Here is a 19,190-nt window from a genome sequence, read left to right on the forward strand (position 1 = left end):
TGTTGTTCCAGAATTGTATTTTCCTATACTGCTGTGGAACCTCATTAAAGCAATTGAGTATAACAGGATCTTGTTAGCAGAGATGCATTATTGAGCTCCTTTCATGGATCCAGATAGCTGGAGTATCTCAGATACACAGATTTACCAGAAAAATTAAGAGGATTAAACCCTGCCAGCAGCACTGGATGGTGCAGTGAATTGCTCTGAATTACAGCTGAATGGATGATCTGGATGGATGTCTGTGTTTGTCCCTCCAGCTACACAAAATACGGGTATGCGTAACAGTGCCAAGAAAAGGCATAAATTATTTTAAAAAATTAAGCTATAGAAAGTTTTACCTTGTAAAGTTTTACCTTACTACACAGCTTAGTGCAGACATTTATCTAAGAGAGAAGCAACAGCAAACGCACTAATATTGATAGCAAAAAGTGAAGAATGTAGTCACAGAAACATGCTGAGCATGATCTAAATAAAAGAGCTTTGACAGCTTAAGATGAGTCAGAGAACAAGGGACAGGGGCTGTACTCGAGTATTGTCAAATTCACTAGGTCAAAGCCTGAAGAAAAGTTGAATCTAGCTAACACTGAGACAAGATGAGAGAAGTGCTAGAGAGAAGTCCTTAGAGGTTAGCTGCTCTTTCATGTTCTTCTTTCACTGCCTAAGGAATCTCTTCTCACATGGCCAGTTTGGCCCATGTCCTGAGATCTTGTTGGAGTCTACAGATTACTCTGTGCCATACCTAGGAATGAAGCCATGTACCTAAGAAGGACCCTGGCTGAGAATAATTAACTGTTTGGCATGTATGCTGCTGTAAGCACATAAATCAGGTGTCCTCTCCGTATTCACTCATTATAAATTAAAAACAGTCAAATTTTCCCTGGTCCTCTGCCATGTGGAAGCTTATGGTTCATGGAGTCTGGAAGACTGACTGTCCATGGTGATTAATTTATCAATTTAGGAGCTACCTTTGCCCCAGGAAGCCCAAAACCTGGTTCTCCAATTGGTCCAGCAAGACCAGGTAACCCAATGTCACCCTGCAATGATGAAAACATGTACCCTAGTTAGTTATTTCATTAAACATCAATCATAGACTGTTTTTTATTATATGCCACACAAACAGATACATATCAAATTTAATATTTTTATATATTATTTATATTTATATAAATATAATATATAAATAAATATAATAAATAAATAAATAAATAAAATATTATTATATTTATATATACATATATATATATACACACATATATTTGTTTCACGGGCATTTAAGATAAACACCAAGAACAGACGAAAGAAAAATATTTTGATACCAAAGATATCAAAGACAAAGAAATGAACTGAACACAGGTAGACTACACCTCAAGCTGGCAAATAATACCAGGTCATGATGGTAACTAGAATGCACACAATATGTAATTGTCGATAGGAAATAAGACATTTTAGGTAACCTTCTAAGGCTGAAATTATTTACACAATAAGCATGTCTACTTCATTGTTTTCATACTGTATTTGAAAGCACTAGGAGTTGGAGTGCAGATGTTACCTTTGGTCCAGGCACAGCTCTTCCAGGAGGGCCTGGCATTCCAAGACGTCCTGGCATTCCAGGCTCTCCCTGCAGTGAAGGAAGGAGAGTGAAAACAATGGATTTTTCTGCAAGTACCATGAGCATATCTCAGAGAAAACATCTGTGTGCCAGTTTATCATATTCCAATAAAATTCTATTAGAAGTCTCAATATTTTGTTGATACTGTATGTTAAATGAAATCTAGCCATTGCAGAACTGATAAACAGTATAGTTCTGGTTTCTCAATGGAAATGAGATTCCTCTCAGTCACTGAATAAATGTATATTATTAGAATTCCTTTTCTTAGGGTATTCTAGACTTGTTTCAGCACTCAGGGCTTCCTGCCGAGCTGTGTAGGTGTACAAGAAAACATTTATTTTTTCTGTCAGAATAGATTTTTTTAAATTGTCCTTTTAGTGTACTTTATTACCTCTTTTTATTTTTCTTCTTATGTGGAAATACTATTGTGTGAATTAATAATAAAAGACTTCAGAAGAAACTGGAGGAGGAACTTCTCACCTTCAGTGAGTAGTGAGAATTCAAATTCCACATCCCTAAAAGAGTATCAGCCATGAATGAGTCTGATCAGTGTAAGGGAAAATAAAATCCTGTTACATGTGTATATGCTAGACACCATATTGTCTTCCCAAATATTTCAGCATAAAATGCCAGTATTAGTGCCCCATAACTTTTTTCCAAGTCACTGGGGAAACAGCAGGTGAAAGTAAAGTTTTTTAAAAATGCTTCTAGATGTTTATAGTGTTCATAGTGTGTCTTGCTAAGGGAAACCTTAGCTGAAATTTGTGTTTTTTTGGTAGTTCTTAAGAAGCAAGTTGTTCCTGCGATCTACAACAAAGCACAGTTCTGTGGGGCTGTTTTACACACATAACATGATAATGAACATACTTTAGCTCCTGCAGGCCCAGGCACTCCTGTTGGTCCTGTTAATCCACGTATTCCTCTCTGACCTTGATCTCCCTACAGAAATGGAGAGGACATGTCACATGTAGCAAAATATTAAGAACATGTAATTGGTGTAATGTCTTGGACAATGACTCCAGCAACTTCCAGTGTCTTTATTTTATAGGATAAAGATTACAGGATAAAGATAGTGACATGAGAAACCATAATTACTTTTCCATCAGCGAATTAGTATAGAGGACCAGTACAAGAGTGTTTTATTTGTTTGTTTGTTTCTTTCTTTTTTTCTTTTTTTTTTTTTTTTTTTGAAGAAGATGTCCTGGATGGTCTATTATCAGCTTCATTATTTAAAAAGTTGGTTTACGCTGAGGCTGGAACAAATTGTGCAGCTAACCACTTCTAGAAACACTTGTTAACCTATTTTTTGAGATGTATATTTTCATTACTTGTGTTAGACTAAAAAAAAAGAAGATTTTGACAAAGCTATTCCTGGAGCCTTACAATTCTGAATGGCACCTGTAGTAAGACATTCTCACCTTCTCCCCCTGTATTCCAACTCCTGGAGCACCTTCAGGGCCTCTAAGACCAGGTAATCCTGGTTCACCCTGGAATGAAAAAATTAAAGCACTGTTTCAGAGAACTAAATACACATGGTGCGGAATTAACTTTATATTCACTTGAATAAGCTCATTAAAGTCAAAGACTTTTAAAAGTCAATGGCAAAATTCCCACTGATGTCAGTGGGCCCAGGATTTTCTTCCCATATTCAGAAGCAACCACTGTAAAACTCCAGGTGGAATTCATGAAGTAGCATGTTTTCTAAGTAATGATTGAACACTCTGAATACAGATTTTTTAAATATATGGGTATCTCATTCTGGGAAAATACGATGATCATAAGGCTACAAAGGGTTGCCTGTAGCCTTTGTAGTGACCTTCCTTTTGAATTGAAGGGAATTTAGGGGATTAAAAAAGCCGACAACTGTAAACAAGATAATAGATCACCACCACCACCACCCCTGAAAAAAGAAGAAAAGGTTTCCTTAAAATCATATGTTTGAAAGAGAATTTTTTCACCAAAAATGTGTTACATTTCCACTTGTCCATGAACACCACTTCTCTTTTCTCTTCTAGGTTTGGATATCAGTACAGGGTAAACAGTAGGAATGTTTGAAGGGAAGCAAGAAGGCTGCAGAGAGATGAACCAACCTTTTGTCCAGGCGCTCCATCTTCTCCTGGAAGGCCAGGCAGACCTGCAAGTCCTGAAAGGCCTGGCTCACCCTAACATCAATAAAAAGTAAGTCTTTCTGTTAAATACGGACTTGGTACTATTCTTTTGCTGAATCAAGGAAATTTATTTTAAAAAGGCTACTAAACTGTATGTGTATTTACAGCAAACACTTATGCATATGAACCAAAAATCTTGTATTTTTCAAAATAATGACAACTGCCATTTATTACTAACAAGGGAAGAAATATGTCTGATTGTTCTAACTGTGCATTTTATCTAGACAAATAACGTTATTAGCTGTTAATGCTCCAGTTAATTCTTAAAAAATAATAATACCATAATTTCATTAAGTGGTAGCTTTAAAAGTAATAGGAAGACTCGACTGTGATTTGATGATGGGCATTTTGATGGTGCATATCAATGTTAATCTATTAATGGCATTGGCCTATTTATATAAGGTTCAAAATCCTGACCTAGTTGTAGATGAAATGGGGTCATTTGGGATCAAATGGATTCACTCAGCGTTACCATAATTTGAGAAATGTAATCAAGTAATGAAGCAGTTTATTTCCTTTTCCAACCCCCATCCCAAATTCCTATGCAACAAACAAAAAAGCAAACTCAGGAGACACCTTTGCCTTTCTACTGCCATGGAAGTGCATTTTCATCTACTCTCCTATTTTATGTTAATCTGGCTGTTGGTAACATAGGGACTTGTTAATATCTCAGTCACTTCAGCACTGAGATAATCTGGTTACAACTTCCTCTGTGTTCCAACCAAATGCTTCTTTTGTCTAGTAGCACAGCTTGCTTACTGTACAAATGTGTGAGGGTGTAGCTGTGGCTCTGTTTACACCATATCATTTTGTGTGAAGAGGGAAGGAACAGTACAATAACCGCCATTCTGTGCTTTTTTCAACAGCTCAGGTTGTAGTTTAGTTTATGCTGGGGACTGCCATTTCTGACAGGTGTTTAATATTTTGGATCATTGTCTGGGCAAACCTGTAGGTGAGGTGTGTGCTACACTGATCTGAACATGGGTAGGTACATCAAAAGTTTCAGTCACAATAAATATTCCTACTTTTGTACAGAACTGGTATATATTAAATGTTTCATTTTCTGGAGGTTACGGAAAGTCTGTGTTGAAAATTAAAAAGACTAAAAGCCTAAGGTTTATCTCTAAACCTGTTTTAAAGTGCCTACAGAAAGAACACTCAAAACCCACAATTTTTCAAATTCAAATAAATAAATAGAACAATTCCTCTATTAACAATGTACCTTAGAACCAGGTTCTCCAGCACCTCTTTCTCCTGGCACTCCAGTTTCTCCTGGCAAGCCTTGTTCACCCTTAAATAGAAATTATTAGCAAGAGCTTTGTCACGAAGAAATAGTAAAGCAAATGTTTGGTTGGTTATATTTAAGGAAAAATTAAATAAAGATGCTACCTTTAGTATAATGTCTTTCACCCTATCAATCCTAAAAATCCTTAAAACCTCTCAATCTTAAATCACAAAGATTGATAATCTCCAGGTCCCTAAGTACATTTTGGGCTGTCACCGGAAAGTTGTTGGTGGAAATGATTAATGCGGTAAATCTATAATTTCATGCCTCTGTGAATGTTTCCCACCAAAATTTCAACAGAAAGCTAACCTCCATAAACAGCTTGCCCTTCTCTTTCTTTGTACCAGTAGTAAAGCGTGTCCTGTAATCACATCAAATGTAAGAGGTGATCTCTCATGCTCCAAAATACTTTACCTGGTGTGGACCTTTGACCCACTTACACCTCTAGTTCCTTTAGACCATTCTTTAATAGCCTTCAGGCATTCAGAACTTCATCTGACACCTCTTTTCAGAAAATCACTTTAAATCTGCATTCCAAACACTTGAAGGTTGACTTCTTTTATTAACAGTTCTGGATTGTGCTAACCAGTCAAGGCTAAATTATTGTGACAGTTTTCCTTCAGCAGTGGTAATCTTCATCATACCTTGGACCATTCTTAACTGCTAGATACAGTAAATTCACAAAGTCAAATGAGGCAACAGGGAGCAGAATTAACATGGAAGGCAGCCGATCTGTAAGGTATATATGTATGTTTCTGGAATAAGAAACTGCACTGAGAATAAAAGATGCTCTTGAAATGGAAAATAATTTCCTGCAATAAGTCATTTTTTAGATTGGTGTTCAGCACTTTAAGAAGCATAAGGATAGAGACAGACCACTTCTTAATCAGAAAACATAACAGTAAAAACAGCACAGGAACTTGTACTTCAGAAAATTCTCTAACCTTTGGTCCAGGTAGTCCCTGTCCTGGTAGCCCTCTGGAGCCAGGTGGTCCTTTTGGGCCCTCCACTCCCTGAAAAGATTATATAATTAATTGTTAAAAATAAAGTATATTCTGTTACTATACATTTAACTGTGGGGTGAGGGGAAAGTGAAAACCACACCTTCTCTCCTTGAATTCCAATTCCAGGTAATCCTATTGGCCCAGGTAAACCAGGAGGACCAAATTCACCCTGGCAAATGAAGTGCAGTTAAACAGCTGTATAAAAATACAGAAACAATCCTGCATATCTCTTGTGCTAGTACATGTTGACTTAACCACTTCATAAGTCAAGGAAGCTGGGGATCTGACCCTGTGTCTTTCATATATGCATCTGTTCCCTGCTGGTTCCATTATTGCAAACAAGTGCTAGTCTGTTTTTCCAGTTCTAAACCTTGATTTTTGCACAGAATCAGGTGATTTTTGTAAAATTTCCTATCTTAATATAAAGAGATGTTCAAATAAGTTCATAGAATTTCTTGGGCATAAATGTCTACAAAATACCTTACTGTGTGGGGTCTTTTGTGGGTGTCTTGCCTCATTACACCTTTTATAGTGAACAACCCTCTACTACGTAGATTTATTATCACTTTGCTAATCCCCTGGTGTATTTACTGCTCACCTTTTCACCTTTTATACTGATGCCTGGAAGTCCACGAGGGCCTTTTGGTCCATCAAAACCACGGTCTCCCTACAAGAAAAAAATAATACAGCGTTAATTATATAAACACACAGCTGTTCTCTCTGAAGTAACTAGAGACACTGTTTGCTCTGTCATCATGAAAACCAAAATGAGAAGAACCAGAAAGCAGCACCTGGTTCTGCTTTCCAGGATACCAAAGAGGTCTTCACAGATGGGCTTGCTCTGCAATTTGAAATTGCTGATGAAAATGCTGAACAAACTTCTTTTTATCTTTCTGCCCACTTCGATTGTATTGGGTCCTGTCCAGCTTCCCATCAATTCAATGACAGAACAATAACTGATTTAAATGTCAGTAGGGCTGAGTTCTGAGAGTAACTGAAGGCTGAATTCTGCTTATTTGTCTCATGGGTTAAAGTGTTGTAATGAGAATCTGGCTCTCACTAAGAGTTTTGCCAGAATAAAGACCAGGCCAAACTGTCCTGTTTGTAGAAGTGTATTTGTAAATGTCATTGCCCTAAATGTTTATTTACAATCCAGTGGTCTTGGGGAAAATGCATATTGTGCTTTCTTGTATTTCAGTTAGTAAAACAAGCAAAGACTGGTAGCTAGTTTATGCAAATTGTAACAGAATCACCCAGGGCAATGAAGTTATATGCCCTCAACAGGCTTTTCCTCTCCCTACTAACCAGTTCCATCACTTTACCTTTGACTGAAAACTATCATGTGGTTTTCTCTTAAAAAGAACATTCCTTACTCCTGAAAGTTTAGAACACTTGCTTGCAGTTTGCATTTTACTGAATCGTGAGCTTCTAGCAAAACTGTTCTGCTGAAAGAAAGCAACTGTACAATTTGTCTTAGATTAACAAATCACCTGCTAAAAAGGCATTTAAAACTGTACAGCTGACATACTTGGCAGCCATAACTAGGATTAGAGATACCTGTAGACTTTGTTTATACATGTGTGGCTTCGGGTCAGATTTGGCAGTAAAAAGTTGGGCTTTTTTTTTAAGAATCAAGTGGTACAATAATGCAGACAGAACTCCCCTTTGATTCTGCCTATCTCAATTGCTCAACAGTTTCAACTAGTTAATTGAATTAATTATGCATTATTCCATATTTGTGCATTGCTCCTGTGCAGAACTTATTAGTTGTCATGTTTCTTCCCACATGTATTGGTATTTCAGCATCAATGCAGTGATTGCTAAATATACTTTCTTCAAATTCTTTTTTATTTTCATGGATAAGATCTGCTAAACAAATACAAGCCATCAAAAGTGAGACTAGATAATTAATCATAAAATATATACTAGGTATTTGAAGAGAGAACGTTGCTAGCAGCAGTCAAATTTAAATCCACCTGACTGCAGTATTGTGCTAAGCAAAAATTATAAAACTGATTTTTAGTAAAGGGACAATTGGGGCCTGCATCTGTGAAATACTTTTGTTATTGTTTTCTCAAGCAAAATTGCCTTGGTGGATGAATAAAAATGGGTGGACCTATTGCACAGATGTGTGGGAGAGAGGAACTCATTGGTTTCCAGGTTTGAGGCTGTATCTGATAACATTGCTAGAACTATGCTAATAGGGAAGAATTCACCACCTATACTTAGAGTGTCAAGAAGCCCTCTAGGAGGCTTTTGTGCAGTCTAGTGAATCTTACTAGTTCAGGATCATTTTTTATATAATAACTATTCATCCAGTGCAACTCCCAGGGAGACAGTTAAGAATTATGTTCCATTTGAAACAGTAATAATCAGGTAAAAGTCACACAGAAGGCCACAGAGAGTATTTGTCTCAGGACAGACACTGGGAATTAGGAGACTCTCAGGGAATCTCAGCATCTACAGTATTGTTTCACTAAAGCCATTTCGCTCCTGTGCAAGCTGTGCCACTTGTTGCTGTAACCAAAGGTCAAAGTGACAGCCCATGCTGAGTTGGTTTTCAGCATACAGCAACAGGAGCTATTGGGAGAGGTTTAGTGAGTCCATCCTTGTAAGCAAAGCTACTGCTTGTCATTACTTCCCACTGTATCTGCAAAACAGTAACAGCAGTTTCCTTTTCCCACAAACTGAATCCAGCCTTTTGCTAAAATGCGTAAGCTGAGGTATTATAAACCTTAGAAACCTGTCTTTCATGAGAGAAAAGATACGCATATATAAGGATTTAGAAATAAACAACAATAAAAAGACTTTTTTTTTTTTTTTTTTTTTTTTTTGTCTAAGGAATCACTTTTGTAATAGTTTATGTAAAGCCAGATGCTAGGGGCTGTTTTAAAATTACAGCTGGAATTCTTTCCAGGCTTAGATCCTGCAAATTAAGTGTCAGGGTGTCAGGACAATTAAATATCAACTTTACAGGCCAAAAAGCCGACCTCTGCCTAGAAGTTGTATTTAAACCAACTAAATTCTCTGACAGTATAGTAGATTAATTGATACCAAATTTTATTATTAAATTACAAGCTAATTTCTGAGATTCCCTTGTCTGATATGGACTTGTTTTGGCATGCACTCATTCAATGGCACTGCTCTGCTCTTAGAACCCTTTGATTGCTGTACCTTTGCTCCTGGAAGCCCTTCTCCTGGTGAACCTCGTTCTCCTTGAATACCTTGTGGTCCTTGAGGCCCCTGTTAATGTAAGTTTAAAATGGTCCAGAATTATTCAAATCAAAGCCAGCATGATCAGTGTCATTATAGGTTATAAGCATGTCTTTGGATGTTGACGTGTAACTATAACCTGTTAAAAATAATACAGTAATATGATATTCACAGTGAATCAGTGACAAGCATTCTGGCCTGCAGCAATAACAAGGCAGCCAGTATTACTTTTCTGGTTGCTTACAAATCACAGATTATGTAGCTGAAATTGATTTTCCTTACACTTCTGACATCTTCACTCCCTAAACTTCAGTTTGGTTCACAGATAGTTACTAATCATTATTAATATTTCACTGTAATTATGAGAGAGAGGGAAAACCAGAGTAAAGACCATGCACAATGGTACTGAAGAAAATCTAGCTATACAAAGTTATGATGGCAATTGATGAAGAGAATAATAGCACATTTCTTCTTTTTGAAAGCAGATCTGATAGGAGCATGAAGGGCAAGTAAAACAACAAAAAACTTTCATTAAATGCAGGTCCAAAACCTCTCCATTTTGAGCCTGTTTCACAATGTTTTCCTGCATCTGCTCTTTTTTTTTCTTTTTTTTTTTCCCTCTATTTTTTGAGATTGCACATACATCAGAGAATGGCAGTGGATTAAGCTCTGCTTAATCTAAGTGTGATTTAAAATGGTTCTGTATGTGGCTTTAGAACTAAGTCTATTTCCTAGGTAAAGCTAACTGCACTGCATTCAGCTTTTTAGGAAAGTTTTTTTGTGGCAAATAAATTTAAAACAAAACAAAACAAAACACACACAAACTTTTAAAAAATCAATTTCTCATGTCATATCAATACAGATATCATGGCTAACAAAGATGTACATCCCCTGTTCATCCACAAAGCAGCTCTTTCTGTAAGCTGTTATTGAAAAGACCAAGGAAGCACCACTGCACAAGTCTGACTGACTGTCACCACTGGTCTTATTAGTACTACTCTGTTGTTGTGAGCTCTTTAACAAGAACTTGCTTCTAAGTGTATTTTCAAGCAGGCTTGAGTTCGGTTAGTTCAGTGATGAAACCATCTTTCTGTTTGTTTTGGAAGCACCTCTTTTGAAATAATTGTTACAAATCTTTCCCTTGTCAATGGGCAAAAGCTACTTCTGAAAAAAAATGGACAACATTCCCCATTGTGGTTGTACCAGAGCTCTTTCATCCAGGTGACAAGAATCATAGAGTCAAGGTTGGAAAAGAACTTCAAGATATCTGGTCCAACCATCACCCTACTACCAATGTCACCCACTAAACCATGTCCCTAAGCAATTGAGTCTGCTGTATTGTAAGTAGCTCAGCAAAAGGTGCTGTCTGACACTTTGAAAAAAGGGACTATAAAACTGGCATACTGATTTTCTGAATTATCACGTAGAGATTGACTTTTTATTTTTATTTATTTTTTTTTTTAATCGGAAGGAGGAAGGGAAAAGCCTTCAGGTCCAAAACTGCTATAAATTCTGGAAGTCAAATTTTTTTTAATTTCTTCCTCTGTTATCTTTAGTAAATGCAATAATGGGCAGATTATGTTATCTGGTACCATTTGTACAACAGGAATGTCTTGATGTAGGCTGTTTCATGACAGTTTCTAACGCGTCAGTGGTTGAAATGAATCTCTCTCCCAAAGCTTATACTAATGTTCTAATGATATTGAAAAGCATTCAACTTCAAAGTCATCATATTTAGATTTGAATCTATTGGGAACAGATTTATGTAAATATTTATTTGGCTTTGCACAAGATGTCAATTTTTCATAGCTAGTATGAGACTAAGATAGTTAGAAAAGTTAAGGAATTGGACACATTTTCAGTTTATTAAGGGAACTGAAAGTCAGACAATGTAGTATGTATGATGGTGAGAACTAGTGGATGAAAAAAAGAGCATCATTTAACATACACATATCTCTTTTAATAGGGAAGCACTATCTTCTAGTAGGGTGAAGTCCCACTTCCCCCTCACCAAGTAAAAAACAGACATACCAGAAGTCCTGGCTCACCAACTCCAGGTGGGCCAACAGGGCCTGGTCTTCCTGTCAAACCAATGTCACCCTTCAAACAAAGATGTATTTTTAAATTACTTTATTTAGATATTTATATGTGTAGCGTATAACAACTCATCAGACACTCTGAAATATTTAATGTAGGAGAATACAGGAATGGCAGAGAAAACCTGACTGTCACCTCAAAACCTCAAACTAATGCAACATGCAGGAAGCAACAGACATTGAACTGGTGCATTTTCACAGCCATTAGGGGACAGCCTCATTTCTGCATTTAGGAGAAAATAATGTTGAATCTAAAGGATTAATTATTCTCATCATATTCGTTGTACATTATGTAAGTTACAGTACTTTTCCAAGAAGTCCATACTTCTATCTTAGTGTTTCTTTTTTCCTTATGCTCACCCTAACCGAGAAGCCTGTTTTTCACAGAATAATTTTTGTTTAAGGCTACATATGCATTTTTATTCCGCAATACACTCCTTAGTTTGGCTTATATAAACCATAAAACTATTGTAAAAAAATACTTTAAAGTACATACTTCAAATGTTCTTTTTTTTTTCTTTTTTTTTTTTTCCTCCCAAACAGTTTTGATCAACATACAAAATACATCTCCAGTACCACAAAAAAATAACCATCTGGGGGCTTGAAGTCTCATATACCTTGAAGTGTATTATCTCAGCTGTCTCAGTCTTTATTCTTGTCCTACAATACGCATAATACAGAAGATGACAAGTGCTTGTACCTTTGGGCCTGGCAGTCCTATTCCAGTCTCTCCAGGTAAGCCTGGTGGCCCCGGGAGACCTCTTTCACCCTTTTAAAAGAATGGAAAAAGAAACAATTCTGCACATAAATTGGTGTCTGATGAAATCAGTTTAACTCAGTTTGTTGTAAAAGAACAGATTTTGAAGTTTATTTTTTGTATATCCTGAATTTCAGACCATTGGAATTGTCTTACACATTACTTCATCTCTCTTTCAGTGCTTCAAAATTCCCTTTATTAAGAGCATAGATTTTCCTGTACAAAGTGATACCAGGCAAAAATGGAAGAATGATTTGCTTCATGTGAGATACGAGTTTTTCCCACCCAACTGCTGTATGACTCACTGTTGGCCAGTAGGCACTCTAAATATGGTGCAAAAGGAAATACCAAAAGAGATATCAAAAGAGATAATGTCCTTTCTAAAGTAGAGAGAAAGCAAAGTAGCATATAAAACTGGTATATTTTGCATTACTGTGATATTTGTATATCACATTACCTTAATGTGATATTTGATTTCAAAACAAGTAATAGCATTCATTTTCGAGTTTTTCCTGAAACACTCCTTTTTAGTAGCTGGAGAACCCCTTAGCCTTGGCTGAAGTATTCAGTTTAAGGTTTGTCTGAGAAGCAAAGTGTAACTGTTACCTCTCTTAATGAAGTTAAAACAGTCCCTGTAATTGTGTGTAATATTCAGGGATATTTGTATCATACTAGCTTAACAGAAGACAAAGATACCAGATTATTACAGAACCACAGAATGAAGTCATTGCTATTGGTATACCCAGAATTTACAAAGGGGAAAGTAAGAAGTACCCCCAGCAAATCTTAATGATTTAATAGATGTAAATCCTATGTTTGTGAAACAAATGAAAAAAAACAAAAACAAAAAAACACATTTACAGAGGGGACTGGATCTTGCAGTGAAACATTGTGTGACTTCTGGGGCCCACCTTCAGAGGGCCTGCTGCAAGACTGTGTCCTGAGTTGCACTCATCCTGGTGACTTTCAGATATGTTTTGCTTAGCATCAGTAAACAATGGGATTACTAATTTTCAACTATAGAATTCTTGAGAATGTAGTTCCAAGAGGGGGCTTTATATTTAAGATCCCTAACAAAATTCCTGCTTGGCACTTACAGAAATACAGTTTTACACTGAAAACTGAACAAATGTAATACTACACTGCTGCTAAATAATATTCTGTGATGCAGCCATATTTTAACTGTTTGTGAGAGAGGAACAGTTTGATTTGGACCTGAATCCAACATAAAGAGCAAATTAATACCTTTCTTAGGAACTTCTTAGAATACGAAGAGTATATGATTTACTAGCAATATCATATTCAGATGCATCCCCTACAAAAAGGATATGGGCTATAAAATTAAAAGCATTATTGTTGTGAGGATGTGTTAAGATGCCTCTTAATATTAAGAAAGAGAAGAAATAATGCAATTCTTGCCTTTGATCCTTGCAGGCCTTCAGGCCCTTGATCTCCAGCTTGTCCTTGTGGACCCTATTAAAACAGGTGTAGTTAATGAGATTTTTCAAGGTTTCAGAACAATGGCAGTTTGGAAAACAATCTCTCTTTTGCTATAGCCTATATGAAAATACAAGTTACAAACATTCCAGAACTGAAGCTATGCTTTCTGGTGCACGTGTAGGTTCAGTTACTCTGGTCCTTGGGAGAGATAATTTGGCTCTACCTCTACTTCAATATAATAAAAGGCAATCTACTGTGAAGATTTACTGAAGCATGTATTATGGGCTAAGCTTCTTGGCTTTCAGCCAGAATATTGGGATGAAAAGAGAATAAAGTATTCCCATGTACTTCTGTGAGAAAATGGAATAGTTAGACACTGAATGGGAAATAAGTTATTTTATTTTTTTATGGAACTGCTTTTGCTGTGATATTTGAGACTAAATAAATTATGAGAGTGATTTAGTTGTCTAGAGTGCTCCTCCAAATTTTTAACGTTGCTGTTTAAGAAGATAGATTTTGGGTGCCTTGAGTTCAGTGGCTCAAGAATTCTAAGTTGTGGCCTGGTATAATTTCAGATCTTTGAATACCAGGAACTATTTTTTCTGTTCTTATCATTTCTTCTTTATTTATTTATTTACCTGGAGCCCTCTTGTTCCTCTGGGGCCAACTGGACCTTCAGGACCCTAAAAGGCAAGCAAAAAAAAAAAGACAATTTTCTGTATATTTAAATTTGGTCAAAATCATTTGTGTAACTTTTTAGTAAGGTATCTGATTTAGATAATTTAATACTAAAAAAAAAAAAAAAAGTCAAGAAGAGCTCACCACCAGCTCCCTTTAAGTGGACTGTGGTAATCAGAATGCAGAGTAAGAATGAACAGAGTTAATTATCAAGGATTCATAGTCCAGGATTAAATTCTGTTTGTTTCATTTAAAATATTCACAGTGATTATACACCAAATATTAAAGGTTCGTGTTGGAGTTAAAAAGCCTTTGTTTCATTTTTATCTCTTTTTCCCTCTGACTACTACTTCAAGACTTCTGTCTCTGTTAAAGTCAAGTAGAGTTTTACCATTGTTACAAGCAGGTTTAGGCTTGGGCCTTAAGAAGTACCATATTAAAATACAGATGGAGCTGAGCAAATTACTGAAGGTGCTATCCTTGCTCGCTTTAATTTTTTTCAAACTGTACATTGTTATCTCGCTCAGCTTTAAAATTGATATTTGCCTTAAATCTATCATCATAGTTGTTATTCAGGGAGTTATATTTTTTTTTCTGTATTTTACTTGTATTTCCTGAAAGCCTAACAATTTTGTGGCTACTTACTCTGTCTCCTTTTATCCCTGGGATTCCACATTCACCTCTTTCACCCTTAAAAGGAAAACGAATAAATATTTATTCCTTTATAGAATACAGAGTATAAAGAGCACATCGTCCTTATTCATTGGGTGCTTTCATTAAAACTCATGACCTAAATGTGATTATTTTCATGACATATAGCAATCATGCTGTAAGTTCATTGGTGAAGGAAAACGTTCTATTAGAGCTTGTGCAGCACTTGGTAAAGAGATGTCATTGTTCACTAGTATTCACGAGAAATATAGCAATATACATAATAAATACTAATCAAATTTTGATACAAGCAGTTTTGACTAAAAGCGGTACCTTCTCTCCTTTATACCCAGATTTCCCCTAGGAAAAAGAAAAAAGCAAAGCAGTTTGTAAGGATATATAACCCAAATGAACAGCATTTCAGGATCTAATGAACAGTCATGGGATCTCTGATAAACATTGCAATATGTGTGAATACTACTTCTACTGGTCATGATAGATGTTTTTATATGTGTGTACAAATCTTAGGAAGTGCCATTTGTCTGGGATTTTGATTATGTAATAGCAGATCAACTAGCATTAATATTTCCATCATAGTGAGAAGCATTCTAAAATAAGAAAGCAAGAAAAAAGTCACTAAATAATAAGAATGTATTGAATAAATATGAACAAAGCAGAGCGATTAGTAAGTGAATGAATTCAGTCAGGCACTAAGAATGTGGTCCTGTACTTGCTCCTATATGTATTCCTTTAAACTTTTTCATTACTATTACACTTTAGAACCTGTATTTGCCAAATACAAAACTGATACAGACCCACGAAGATTCAGGCAGAGTGTCAATTTCTGTAATGTTCTTAGATTATTATATTAAAGCATTCATCTCATTTTTGGATGTATTATGTATTATTAGAGAGTATTTCTAGATCACTCTTACAGGTGGGAGTTATTCCCTCTTGTTAAGCAATCATAGTGTTTTCAGCTCTTTTAGTGTTAATGAATTATGAATTATTAGCTGGTAAACCAGAATTGAAACAAAAATGTTTTGCTTTTTGCTTTTTTTTTTTTAAACGTGTCTTTTTTTTTTTTTTTTTTTTTTTTTTTAATCTTGAAGTAGACCAACATCAACACAGCTCATTGGAGAAAAAGGGGAAAAGAAATTTTTTTTACCTCTATTCCATCTTGCCCTGGGATTCCATTAAGACCCGGCTCTCCCTGTGGGTAATCCAACATCAAGATCAGTGAAATTAGGAAAAAATAATATTTTCTGGATGAGCTGAATATTGTCTTAGTATTTCTATATTAACAGAGTTACCAAATCTTTTGCCCAAATCTGAAAACTCACATCACCTTTGCTCCTTTCAAGCCTGGAGCTCCGTCGTCCCCAGTGCGACCCTTTTTACCCTGAAAGAAACAAAATAAAACTCTTATATGTTAGTCACATAATTTTATTTTACAATATATAGACTATATATTTATGTTGCTTCCTATAGATTTATTTTTAAAGCATCTCTGTATTTACCATAGCCTTGAAATTAGATTTCTGGGAACAGCATGACTGACTCAATGGACAACAGTTTTTCTCAAAACAAAAATTGGGTTCAGTTACTTTCCTAAAAACTACCAACAATGAAATAAATCTTGTTTTGTACAGTGTATCAATTATTCAACAAAAAGAAAATGAGAAATAACAGCTACTTACAGCAGGGCCAGGAAGGCCTTTTTCCCCCTTTTCACAGTTACATATGGCAACCTGTGGACACTTTGAATGAAAATAGTAAATCCAAATCAGTACAGTTTAATAAAGAGAGAGAAAGCACTTGAACATTACTTATAAATTCCTGAGTAACTATTATGAATGAACCAGAAATGATCAGAAACCTGTTATATTTACATGTTTTACAGAAAGTTTTTAGCCTTCTGTTTACCACTCATGAAGAATGTGGCCTCTGTACTCCAGCCAAAATTCCATATTATTCCTACTCCTGAAATTTCAGTCATCTTGATAATGGCTTTATCTTCAACCTCCTCACAAGGTCAGTTTATTAGTATGATTAGTGTTTGTGATTATTGATCTGTTTAGATTAGTAGTCTGTGTAGAGATAGCCAAGACAATGGAATAAGAAAACATCTATCACCCTTTTTACCTTTATTCCACTGCATGTAGGACAAATCATAGTCTATCTCCAGATTGATTTATAAACAAAAGATGTAATGGATGGATACTTTTTTTTTTTTTAGTTAATGCTGTTCATTGTAATAGTTCTGTTTTATTTTTTTCTTTTTCTTTAATCTATATGGTCATGTGCTCCAATCAGATATCATTGCGGTACATAGTTACATGATTTTTATCTGTGATTTTTTTTTGAACTGTTATATAATACAGAATATGTACAGCTTCTGGGGTTGTTTTTGGCAGAGGAATAGAGAACGGTATTTTTATTTTTGGTTGTATTATTTCTTAAACATCCACTCAGTTTGGAGACATCTGGTAGTGAAGGGCTTAAACACCATTCTTGTCTGAATATCCCAGTGCTTAGTAATGTGTCTTCCAAGGGTAACACTGAATGGCATGCTACTTCAGGATTTATTTTGAAGGAGAAAAAATCAACACAACAGTGAGAATTAAAATGCTTCAAGTTGGCAAACGCTTATAATATATAAAAGTTTCCTTGCGCTGCTTGTCAGAATGGTCTTTCCCTGATGTGACTGTAACTTAAGTAGGACTAAAATCTTTAAAAGAAAAGTTAATTTTATTATACCACAAAGTGGCAGCCAGACCTACTGGTGCCTACAGACAGGGTGACACAGTGTGGAAAAACTGAAAAAGTACAGTGTGAAACTTTATTCCAATTTCTTCCTTTTGTTTAACTCTTTATCATAGGAAGGTCATTAAGGGCTAGAACTGCACCACATTCAACTCAATGTCATGTTTACTTATCCACGGAGTCTGTTGAATGACTTTCTAAGATATATCAGCAAATTCTTGTTAACTTAATACTCACATGTTGTTCTTTCTCAGCTTTGAGAATAAAGAGAAAAAGTAAATGAATTTAGGATAACAAATTAAAGCTCTGTTGTGCAAATACAAAAGCATGTAGTTTTACTTGAGGACAATTCCATTGGAGTCCATATGTTACTAACCCACCATACTAACAGCTTTCTTAAATTTTATGTTTCCATGTAATAGTAAATGTCTATGGGAATATATTAAGCAGGGGTGCTGTATGGGAAAAAATACTTACCTCTTCCTCAGACAGATCTTTCTATGAGGACAGATATTGGAAACAACATTAGAAACAATGTCATAATCCAGTTCTACAGGAAGAACGATAGATGTAAAAAATAATTCTTTCAGCAGTTAATTAAATTAAGCAAATAACATATTAAATAACATTAAGTTTTAATTAATGAGAAAAATGTTAACAATCTCTATTTTAAAAAATAATTTCAATAATTTCATTTCCTATTATAGATTGTTGACTGCACAAATCAGTGACTCCTTGTCCAGCCATAGCTTGCTACAATTACAGTGGTAAACAGACCTGAAACAACAGTTAGCTAGGTATATGGGAACAGCACACTCAGGGACTGTGCTGTTTCCAAAGTGCTGAATAGCAGCAGCCCCCTAGAATGAGTGAATGGTACATATTCCCTTGAGAAAACATCAGATGCTCTTCTGATTGTGCCTAACAGTGTGTGTACAAAATGTGAACAGTAGTAGCTTAGAAAAGATGTGACTTAGAGCATGTTTCTCTTTGACAGTCATCATCAATTAACTGTTGTTTTTTTATAAAATCTGTACAGCTGAAACACCCAGACGTCATGTGTTCCTCCAGCCTTTCACAACAGATATAGTCCCTCAAGAGGACATAATCATGGTGAGGAATGGCAATGCAATACAAATCTCCAAAATCCACATCTATGCACATACAATTATGCCAAAACAATTATTTAAAACAGACGTCATTAAAAAAGATTTGATAAAGTGTGCTTAGTCACTTGAGGGGTGGTTGCTGTGTTACAGAAAAGCAATGGTAATAGCAGAGAAGCTAGGAAAGGTGATATGCAGGGAATCCAGTGCAGAATGGCAGGCTATCAAAGTGAAGGACAGACAAGAAGGCCAGATCTTATGCAAGCTCTAGGCCTGTATGAGACCCCTCAGCTCAAGGGTTCACTGCTGAAGTCTCCTGGTTGTTATTCATATTTTCTCTATGTATGGTCAAATCAGGACTTTATCCCCAGCTTGTGTCACCAGATTTATAGTAGTCTAGGCTAGAGCATGGCACTG

General features: G+C 35.8%; 1 protein-coding gene across 1 annotated transcript in view; it reads right to left on the reverse strand.

The window, feature by feature from the left end:
- LOC309879355 (uncharacterized protein) overlaps window positions 1-19,190 on the reverse strand; it is a gene marked incomplete at its 5' end in the record, with an annotated part of 32,899 nt that overhangs the window by 11,623 nt on the left and 2,086 nt on the right. The window contains 20 exons of the mRNA XM_082762956.1: window positions 966-1,034; window positions 1,550-1,618; window positions 2,477-2,548; window positions 3,028-3,096; window positions 3,700-3,771; window positions 5,000-5,068; window positions 6,007-6,075; window positions 6,167-6,235; window positions 6,665-6,733; window positions 9,241-9,309; window positions 11,311-11,379; window positions 12,076-12,144; window positions 13,552-13,605; window positions 14,211-14,255; window positions 14,896-14,940; window positions 15,235-15,261; window positions 16,070-16,114; window positions 16,250-16,303; window positions 16,602-16,661; window positions 18,145-18,165. Of these exons, the coding sequence (XP_082619082.1) occupies window positions 966-1,034; window positions 1,550-1,618; window positions 2,477-2,548; window positions 3,028-3,096; window positions 3,700-3,771; window positions 5,000-5,068; window positions 6,007-6,075; window positions 6,167-6,235; window positions 6,665-6,733; window positions 9,241-9,309; window positions 11,311-11,379; window positions 12,076-12,144; window positions 13,552-13,605; window positions 14,211-14,255; window positions 14,896-14,940; window positions 15,235-15,261; window positions 16,070-16,114; window positions 16,250-16,303; window positions 16,602-16,661; window positions 18,145-18,165 (1,185 nt within the window). The remainder of the gene's footprint in view (window positions 1-965; window positions 1,035-1,549; window positions 1,619-2,476; window positions 2,549-3,027; window positions 3,097-3,699; window positions 3,772-4,999; window positions 5,069-6,006; window positions 6,076-6,166; window positions 6,236-6,664; window positions 6,734-9,240; window positions 9,310-11,310; window positions 11,380-12,075; window positions 12,145-13,551; window positions 13,606-14,210; window positions 14,256-14,895; window positions 14,941-15,234; window positions 15,262-16,069; window positions 16,115-16,249; window positions 16,304-16,601; window positions 16,662-18,144; window positions 18,166-19,190) is intronic.

The sequence above is a fragment of the Aythya marila genome, assembly GCF_965140915.1.
Source record: "Aythya marila genome assembly, chromosome: 6".
Lineage (NCBI taxonomy): Eukaryota > Metazoa > Chordata > Aves > Anseriformes > Anatidae > Aythya > Aythya marila.